General features: G+C 30.9%; 4 protein-coding genes across 4 annotated transcripts; 1 reads left to right on the forward strand and 3 right to left on the reverse strand.

Moving 5' to 3' along the window:
- Positions 1–153: 153 nt before the first annotated feature.
- Positions 154–2,556, reverse strand: LOC139086361 (lymphokine-activated killer T-cell-originated protein kinase). The gene is made up of 5 exons (XM_070634786.1): positions 2,418–2,556; positions 1,807–1,981; positions 1,511–1,639; positions 698–1,012; positions 154–637 (listed from the first exon to the last, which is right to left on the reverse strand). Exons 2-5 carry the CDS (start codon positions 1,971–1,973, stop codon positions 274–276), a joined length of 975 nt encoding a protein of 324 aa, XP_070490887.1. The 5' UTR covers positions 1,974–1,981; positions 2,418–2,556; the 3' UTR covers positions 154–273.
- A 26-nt stretch (positions 2,557–2,582) lies between these two features.
- Positions 2,583–4,004, forward strand: mRpS31 (mitochondrial ribosomal protein S31). The gene is made up of 5 exons (XM_070634767.1): positions 2,583–2,703; positions 2,759–3,019; positions 3,087–3,197; positions 3,253–3,536; positions 3,593–4,004. Exons 1-5 carry the CDS (start codon positions 2,678–2,680, stop codon positions 3,928–3,930), a joined length of 1,020 nt encoding a protein of 339 aa, XP_070490868.1. The 5' UTR covers positions 2,583–2,677; the 3' UTR covers positions 3,931–4,004.
- Positions 4,005–4,008: 4 nt separating this feature from the next.
- On the reverse strand, positions 4,009–6,288 carry LOC139086342 (protein angel-like). The gene is made up of 5 exons (XM_070634766.1): positions 5,700–6,288; positions 5,504–5,593; positions 5,028–5,382; positions 4,648–4,790; positions 4,009–4,587 (listed from the first exon to the last, which is right to left on the reverse strand). Exons 1-5 carry the CDS (start codon positions 6,090–6,092, stop codon positions 4,183–4,185), a joined length of 1,386 nt encoding a protein of 461 aa, XP_070490867.1. The 5' UTR covers positions 6,093–6,288; the 3' UTR covers positions 4,009–4,182.
- Positions 6,289–7,386: 1,098 nt separating this feature from the next.
- Positions 7,387–9,846, reverse strand: por (Protein-serine O-palmitoleoyltransferase por). Its single transcript, XM_070634632.1, has 5 exons — positions 9,554–9,846; positions 9,197–9,398; positions 8,457–8,792; positions 8,166–8,386; positions 7,387–7,878 (listed from the first exon to the last, which is right to left on the reverse strand). Exons 1-5 carry the CDS (start codon positions 9,762–9,764, stop codon positions 7,421–7,423), a joined length of 1,428 nt encoding a protein of 475 aa, XP_070490733.1. The 5' UTR covers positions 9,765–9,846; the 3' UTR covers positions 7,387–7,420.
- Positions 9,847–10,179: the final 333 nt, after the last annotated feature.

Below are 10,179 nucleotides of genomic sequence, written 5' to 3' on the forward strand. Positions count from 1 at the left end.
CACAATGTACAGCATGTATCCTTTTCACTCAACATCTAAACTGCAAATGTGAAATATTTTCTCAGTCGTGAAAATTCTTGTGGAAAAATTTTTTTTGAGATAATTTTATAGATGTATGGGTGAGAGCGACAAACAGCTGATTGAGAATGTTCAACCTGTTGAATATCACCCATTCATGACATTTATTTACGTCTATCATATGTTCGTATTATGTAAGAAGAAAATATTGATACAATAAAGAGATAGTGAGGATGTGTAATGCGTAAACATGCTTTAATCAATAACAATAATATTAAGTTCATTGAAAATATCTTCCAATTTTTTAGCGTCAGGTCGGTCATCTGGATCATCTTCTGTGCACATGTTAAATATATGTAGGATGTCATTATAATCTTCTGATAATTTCATGTCTTCTGGAAATGGTGGTCGAATTCCATAAATTGGTCCTTCATCTTCCTCGTCCTCAACTTCTTCTTCTTCACACTCTACATCATCAAAATCTAGTGCTTTCTTGTCCATCATTTCGAATGTATTTGGTGGAACGCATGTCAGGCATTCATAAAATACCAGTCCAAATGAGAAGATCTCTGATTTTGTCGATATTAAAGTCGCGTCTTCCTCAAATATTTCTGGTGCGCTGTAAGATTAAAATTTTAATTAATTCCATAAAATTCAGATCCAAAAATGTATAATTTACCTCCACAAGTCAGTTCCAACATAATGAACTGTTGGATCTTTGTCAAAATCAAGTAAACCGTCCTTTTTAACTTTTAAGCTTACACCAAAGTCACAAAGCTTGCAAATAGCGAAATTACCCTTAATTAAAATATTAAATGACTTCATGTCACCGTGCATCATAAGAACTTCATTATGTAAATAATTTAATGCTTTAGAAATGTCCAGTCCAAGTGTATTGATTTTAAAGACTTCCAGTGGTCCTAATTTTTCCTCATATCGCTTTTCCAAAAGATCACCTAACGATGCTGAACATGCTTCCATACACAAGTTGAATCTAATAAGAATAAATTACGTGATTATTTGGAGTCCCTATTAAAATAACGAATTTTAAAAATTCGAAACTTCATTTTTACGAAGTTTCATTTTTTCAACCATATCATTTTTTCGAAAAATTCTTCATGCAAATCTCTTATAATTTTCAAATTTTAAAAAATCGTTAATTTCTTCAAGCATTTTATTTATCTTAAAAATATATTTTATAGCTAAGTTTTCTTCTTATATTGATGAACTAAGCTAATTTAATTGTTTTTAATGTAAATAAACAGTTTTATTGTAGAAAACATTGGAAACGTGTATGTATAAATGCATAGTGAATTCAACGGTTTTTTAAAATTTGAAAATTATAAGAGATTTGCATGAAGAATTTTTCGAAAAAATGATACGGTTGAAAAAATGAAGTGTTCGTAAAAATGAAGTTTCGAATTATTAAAATTCGTTATTTTAATAGGGACTCGATTATTTGAGGATGCAATAATTGTCAATGTTTCTTTACCTGCCATCCTGTGATATTTCGTATGCCTTAAATTCGACAATGTTTTTATGATTTAACTTCCTTAAAACTTCAGCTTCAAAATCCAATCGTTTGCCGTACATTTTATTGTCATGTTTTAGCTTAAGGCACCTATAAATAGGGAATATTAATTATAATTGTGATCTTTCGATTGGAATCGGACGAAAAAGATTGCATTGAAGGAATCATTAGAATTATGACCTTTCTTGTGGATCTTGCTAATGATTCTGTCAATGCAATTTTGTGAATCTATTCCAGTTGTAATTTTTGTTACTGACCTTTTGACTGCCCATGGAGACGAAGTCTGATTCTTCTTTAACTTATTAGGTAGCAGATATACTGCGATTCCTGTGCCAAAACCCAATTTCTTCATAAACGGACTCGGTGGGATTTCTTGTGATATCATATGCTTCTTTTTGAACAAATTTAGTGGTGTTTTCTCCATCGTTTAGCCTAAATTTATTAAATTTTTTGAGATTTAATATTTTTTGTCAGTTTATGTTGCTTTTAAATTCAAAATTGGACATAAAGCGGATCACGTTCTATGAGAATATTCACACCCTAAGTTGAAATTTATAATGATTTGTTCAAGAAATTTTTCTTTCATGTGAAGTCATATAAAGAATTTGGATACTGTTCATGTCCTCACTAGTTTAGCTCCGTTAAGAACTTTTTTGTCAATTTTGTCCATTAAAAGAGCTTTCAAGAAGCTCAAATGTCAAATATTTGTTTACAATCTATTATTTTTGGCACTTAACTTGAGGCTTCCTGTGCTTATACAGCTGTTAAACGCAATGTATCCAAAAATTTTCAACATACAAGAATAAATTTGCTACGAATCAATTGGTGTGAATATTTTAAACGTTATTCAGCTTATGTTTTAGCTTACTGTGATTTTAGAGTCTTCACTTTGTCCGTATGTTTACTTTTTCACTTAAATTGTGTAGTTAAAAGGATTAAAAACAGTTATTTAACTAAATATTGCTTAAAAACAAACTTTTAAGGAATGTTTGTCAACTTCACGGATGATCAATTAGTTTGGTATAATTTCAGACTTCAAAACCTCGTTATTTTCATAACGGCTTTTTGAAATTTAAAAGCATAAATGTCACGCACACAATTAAAGAAAAATAGTAAACATTGAAAGCGATGCTGAGAATTATTCAAAATTTAAGGTAAAATCATTAATTACAGTTTATTTCTAATTAATTACTATTGAAAACATTGCAGGCTAGCGCCATTGACTCGCCGAAGTGTTGTCAACATTAGATGGTACAGTGACGGTGAAAGCAGCGATGATGAAAAGAAAAAAAGAAAATTTGCAAAGGAAAAATCCAATGATGCACTGAAAAGATTAAATCAGCTACTCGAGAGTATGCCGACAAGTAAGCCAGCTGAGAAAGTCAAGGTAATAACAGCAAAAAACAAGAGACAGGAAGCTAAGGACGAGCAGAAGAATCCAAAAGTTGAGGAAGATCCAAAAGATCTTAAGTAGGTTATATGCTGATTTTATACTAACTATAATTAATGAATTAACCGGCTTTTATTAATGTTGTAGATCAATTACACAAACTATCGCTCGTAAAATCGGAGGTGACGTCCAGAAAACTGAATCCGAACTACTGTCAGCACTTTTAGGGACATCTTCAGACCAAAAAGGAAACTTGAGGTAAATATTCAGTCCTTCTTGATTACTTTTATTGTAATTAAGTCAAATCTTTTAGTGATATTATTGGTGGCTTAAAAATTGAATCAGATAAGCCAAAGAAACCAATGTCCAAAGCTCAAAATGTTCGAAATATCATTGGAAAAGGCAAGCAGCAAAGAGACACTTCTAGAGCACCAAGAGAAAGATCACAGAAGCAGACAATAGTCAATTTATTTGGTGGCAAACCATTGAATATTTTTACTGAATCTGCTGTCGTTCCTGATCAGTTGGAAACATGGAGTAAATTAGAGAAACGAGAAATGAAATTGACAGTCACACATCCACCAAGAAATTATTTCGGTAAGTCCAACAAAATCTTATTGCAACAGACCTTAATAAATTCATGTCTATTGTAGAAAAAATGATCTTATGGACGGAACAAGGAAAGGTCTGGAAATTTCCCATCGACAATGAACAAGGAATGGATGTGGAAAAGAACACAGATTTCACCGAGCATGTTTTATTAGAAACGCATTTAGAAGGCTGGTGTCCAACAAGAGGTCCAATTAGACATTTTATGGAACTAGTTTGTGTTGGTCTATCCAAGAATTGCTTCCTTAGTGCCCAAGAGAAACGAGATCATATAATGTGGTACAAAGAGTATTTTGAATCAAAATCAGATGTTTTAGGAGATTTATTGAAATTAGGCTTGAATGAAGGAGATCAACCTAAGCAAATTGAGTCAAATGTGTAGGACTAGCTTAATTTTATAGCCGTAGTTACTAAGAAATAAATAAAAAAATACTTGATCGTATTGTCTACAGTTAATTGATTCTGTTTAATTTATTTATGTAGATAATAATATAATTTTTCATTAAATTACATAGGTATTGAGAAGTCTGTAAATGTCAGCAAAAATATGATATCACTTACTATTTCATAGCATCATTTAAAATAGGTTCCTTAATATTTTTTTCTTCATCATTCATCATTTTAAAATTAGGACTTAAAGCTTTGTCATATTAGCAACAGATGAACCATTATTATTCTCATTCGAGTATAGTTTGAATTGAGCAGCAAGTGATAAATGATCAGATCCCAAAAGTGGATTGGGAATTCTAAGCTTTAATCTGTCACATTCATCGGATGTTGGAAGGGATAAATAGTTCAACAACTGCAAATTAACATTATTCGATTTATTTGCACTGGAATAGAAGATGTAATCGACGAGAATCCATTGATCTTGATAGGTTGATACATAATTAAAGTCATAGCCGTTGTTGTGATAAACAGATTTAAAATCGAACGAATGACGCAGCGTGCCTGTCTGAAAATGATTGACTGTCTCTTTAGTCAATTCAACATCCTCACATCCATTATGAGCAATTCTATTCTGTTCTGAATGGTATAGCTAGAAAACAATAGATAAATATCCTTGAGATCAACACTTCCGTTTTTATATCCGTCTTACCTTGATCTCACTAACATGTTGACAATTGTCTGTTATTCCGAGTTTGATCGGAAGTAAGCGACGTCCATTAGCTTGATTAGTCGGCGATCCTTTATTGAATTGCACCAATGATCTGGACGATAAATTCGCATAGTTCAGTACGCCTGAAAAATAATAACAATTAGTGACGTCAGTTAAACGAAAAGAAATCAAGTTTGCTGCAATTTCTAATTTTTTCTTGGGGTTCATTGACTTATGACGTCAACAATTTGAGAGTTCAAGTTGATCACGTCCAACAATTGTGTAGTACTTAAAAATTCATTTAAGTAAATTTTGTCACACAGCAATGACATTGACATTATTTATGGATGATCCCTATCACGTATATCAATATTATTTACCGTTAGTTAAAAATGTATACGGAGCAGAGTATGGCTTTAAATTGAAGTCTCCCGTCAGAATAACTGGCATATATGTCTTTTGTCCATTCGAATCAACAATTTGAGCATGTCTGTCCAATTCAGCCAATAAAATTTGTATCTGTGCTAATCTAACGTCTTCACGTCGTGGATTATACAACAAATGTGTTGTCGCGACTAAAAATTGTATGGATGGGTCTGATTTTAAGCATAGTTTTGCAATTATGGCAACATTTTCACGATTCAGTAATTCCACTCCAGGCTGCATAAATTCAACATTATGTTCCTCAATCAGTTGAAATAGATCTTTCTTGTAGAAAATCGCGCAACCATCGCACTATAGAAATAGAAAAGAAAGGAACAAAAACAAAGGAAACGGCATGAGATTAATAAACAATGTGCCAAGTCTATAAACCTTTGGTATCTTAGATATCAAAGTCATGATAAAAAATAATCACCTTATCTCCAGTACGTTTCTTAAATAGGACACCATAGTTCATGCAATTCAATCTGTTTTGTATTTGCGAAAGATGATTCCATTGAACTTCCTATAAGTAAGCAATAGACAAGATTTAGAAATTGGATGTAATATGAATTTTTGTATTTTTAAAAATAAAATTCAAGGACATCTTTATTGACATGAGTTTCACGTACTTGGCAACATAGAATAGACGGATTTGTTTTGAATATCTCTCCTACAATATTGTAAAGACGATTATTCCATTTAAGTGCTGCACGAGGACTGTCTTGGTATAAATAGCTGTGACTTTCCAATAGTTGTTGACTTAGTATGTTGTAATTGAAAATTGTAAAAATAAATCCAGGTTTGCTTGTTTGATCGATAGGCATCCACTTTCTTAGATTTTTTAGCACATCTCGCTTTACATTTGAATTGTCTTCCTCATTAAATGACGTTCTTACAAAGTTATTTGCATCCGGATTTCTATATTCTTGATTTTGCATTTTTTGATAAAAATTTCGGAAGCAACAGTAGGTTACATTACTATATTTACTACAAACGGAATCGCGTATTAGATTCTTGAGCATATCTCGTAGAGCATAACCCAAAAAAGCACTTGTTCTTAGTTAAATCCAATTAAAACTGATTATATTTTTGTTCACACATTAATTTCTCCTTTTTTTTAATGATCAAAGATTACTTGGGGGACAATAACTCTCTTAGTCATTGACAACGAAATTCGTACAACCTGTAGACTAGCTAGTATACTTTTAACTACATATTCACACTGTGTTTACTTTGATTTTCTTTCTTAATAAATTTTCAACAACATTTTATTTGAAATGGTGCGAATATTGACATTAAAAATTCAAATTTCATATAGCCGTTAAGTATAATACAGTCATAGCTACCTTAGCAGTTCGTCCTCAATTTCTACTCTTTCTATGCTCTATTTATCTCGTCTTATGACACAAATTAAAAATTTATGCTGCACGTGCCATGAAGAACCATACAAATGTTTATGCTAATTCAAAGGATTTGTATGGTTTTCAAGGACAATTTAAAGGTAAGAATTTCCGACCACAAAAAGAGTCCCTGACAAATTGTAACAAAAACAGCTGTCGACATGTGACTCATATATGAATTTTTTGTTGCTTACTCTCAATTAACATCAAGGTCCAAATGACGCAGTTCACACCAAATTCTGCCTCCTGCTTACTTATTTATGTTTTTAAAGCATATCAATAAATTATTATTTATTATTGAGACCAACTAGATTAGTCTACATTTAAAGGCACAATATTTTTATGTCTTTAATGAGATAATCACATATTAATTTACTAATTTGTAAAGCTTTTACGGAGATGCGCCAATCAAAAAAAAATTATATTTAGGCACGGAATCTGTATCTTTCATAATTTTTGTGTACCAATCAATTAAAAGATCATATTCGTGACCGAATAATAACTTTTTGCACCTAAATCGTAAGTTTTTTGAGTCTGCAATGTTGCAATATGTCAATGAGAGATCAAAATTCACAGATTATTAGATCCATTGTGGAGATGATTCGTCTGCCAAATACCTCAATAAAACCAATTGGCATTATTACGATTTTTTAATAGAAAATAAAGACACAAAAAAATTTGGGAGGAAAAAAATGATGCAATAATTGTTTCCGTTGATCGAGCATAGTTACATGGGGGTCCACGATTTGAATATTTCACATTTTAAAATTTGAAAATCCGTTAAAAATTGATTTGAAATTTTCTTCAAGATTTGTTCAATTTTGACTCATAAAAAAAATTTTTATTCAATCCGAGGACCCCCAATGTACACATAAAATCAGTAAATAATGCGTGAGAAACAAAAAACTACAGATGATACTATCAGTAAACACATGTTTATTTCATTTTTATTAATTTTTTGAAATTAAGTACATTATATACCAAATTAAAACAATTATATGGCCGAAAAAATTGAGATCGTACCATTTTTTGAGATTGCCATGTAATGAGAATTCCGTATTGCCGTCAATAGATGTGTCAAGTAAAACTCCAAGATAAGCTAATAAGACAATCGTAAACACGCCAAAAATAAAGTTAATTAATTTCACCCAATGTAGTTTCGTTGTAAATTCGTGACCCTTTGTGATGCAGCAACCTTTGGAATCAATCACACATTTATTTGCAGCTATGCAAGCGTCTAAAATTTCAGCCAATAAGTTTCGCAATCGGAATTCGACATATGAAAAAATTCCAATGGATAATAATACGGCTGCTAGTTGAACATTTAATCCATGCAGAGATGATGATATTAAATATGTCAAAATTATTGCTTTAAATTTTCCGTAGCGCTTTAAATTCTCGAAAATATCTGGCATTAAAAAAAGGGAGAAAAGAAGAGACATAAAAAAAGTGAAATTTTATTGTTTATGATCCACATCTTAATGGTGCTTGCTGTTGAAATGTCAAGTTGTTAACTTTTAGCGCATTTACAAATTTAACGGTTATTATTAATTTGAATTATGAAACCATACAAATGTTTTGAAAATTCAAATTGAATTTGTATGGTTCTATAAAATTCAAACAATGACCGTTGGTCAAAATGAACATGTGACAGCAACATTTGATGATATAATCACACAATAATTAAGTACTTACATGTTTTAATCCACAAATGTATGGGTATATTCCATGAAATAACAACAGGAACGAGTGATCGAGGTAATTCGATATCAAGTGGTCGTGTGACTTGGTAGCCAAATAAATCGGATGATGTACGATAGTCAATGCCAGAAATTATGAGACACGCAACAGACATAAATGACACAAAATAATGACTGCATCGAAATATCAAAGCGTCTCTGTATGTCACAAAGAATCTGTTAAATATAAATTATTAATTAATTTATGTGTCTTTCGTTAATGACAAACAATATATTTAATATTCACCTAACATCATCGGATAGTAGATAGTTGAGGAAGCATGTTGATAGAAATATGAACACAATCGACATCAAGCTATTGAGAAAGGCTTGAAAGAAAACTTTCAACGACATAAGCTTGAAAGTTTTTGGCGACGTTTGGCAATATGATGGATATGACACAAATGGCCCTAATACAATATTCGCAGGACATAACATATAGCCTGTATACTCATAAATTGCTGGCAATTTATTTAATTTATTCGAACTTGTGTCAAAAGCTAATGAGATTGTTTTCATCGATATAATTAATGCACTGCCGCGAAGATTTTGCCATATCGTTGTATCTCGTTCAATTATTTCGCTGTTAAGCATTAGAAAAAGTCGTTACACATGTGTATAATTATTTAAAATTTAATTAAATTAAAATTATTGCCTGACGACAGTTTAAGGTAACCGTTTAATCGATGAAAATTTGAATTTTTAGCGGAAATTTTTTCCCGCCATTTCTGATTTTTAGAAGTAAATTTTTAATAAATTGTGAATTACTAGGTATAGATTCCAGTTTAATATACTTGATCTATTCAGTTTGACTTTGAAGATTACAAAGTAGCACTTAATGTATTTAAAATAATAGTTTTCATAGTGTAAAGTGATAAAATTTGCAAATTACTGTATGAAAATATTATGTGTATGTGTTAGTGAAATAAATTCAAATTTCAAAAAAACCGCTGACAGGCAATAAAAATTGGAACAGTAATTACTCACCAAGTAAAGATTGTAATTATCTGAAATGCTATAGATAAGATCCCTTTCCTTCTTACATTATAAATATGTAATAGTTTTAAAAATCCATATGATATGAAAGCTAACAGAATAACATAATAGTTGCCATTTGTGAAGAAAATAAACGTTGATAAATAGCCAAGTATGGAAGAAGATAAATGCTTTAAAAATTCCGGCAGTAAAGCTTGAAGGAGAGAAGAAAAAAAAATTATAATGAATTAATTGAAAAGTGTTATGCATATTAATTAAATATTCAATCTGATCTTTAGACGACTATCAATTCATTATACACACTTATGGCATATACCATGTTACATTTCAATCGTTCACCATACCAACCTGTTTGTCTTATCAGACGATAGATGAAATTTATCAAAATTAAATAAAATATTTGCTGCGTTATTTGCTTTAATACTGTTTTACCACAATTAAATGTATCACTTAAATCATAACTGGATGTCAATTCGTGATCATCATATGAATACTCGAATGAATCATCATAGTTATCGATGTCATAATCTTCATAATATAATAAACCTTTATCTGACATTATCTATTCTAAAATTGACTTAATTCTAAATGTATTTAACTAATTTTTAAAATTTTATGAGTAAGTAAAACACCGGATCACAAAAAACTGTTTGTAAACAATCATCCTTGCTGAATCAGGGTTGAATATGTGATATATAGCATGATGTCATGAAGTCTATTGACTGTAAAGGAATGCTGGATGTTCTATAAAATTGAAATATTATTTACTGGATGTTTTGATAAATTCTTTCATAAAATGGACTTTAGACAGTGAATTGATACAAATTGTGCTTCAAATCTATAAGAACAGGCAGCAAGTCATCATAGAATCAACAGACACAATCCCCAACCCTGTGCTGAGCATGCTGAATAGAATATTCTTATTCAAATTCAAAACTCAACGGTCAATTCCAATAGGAATTTAAGAATTGGGA

This window comes from Chironomus tepperi, unplaced genomic scaffold (assembly GCF_022539635.2).
Source record: "Chironomus tepperi strain 1889 unplaced genomic scaffold, CSIRO-AGI_Ctep_v1 contig_85, whole genome shotgun sequence".
NCBI lineage: Eukaryota > Metazoa > Arthropoda > Insecta > Diptera > Chironomidae > Chironomus > Chironomus tepperi.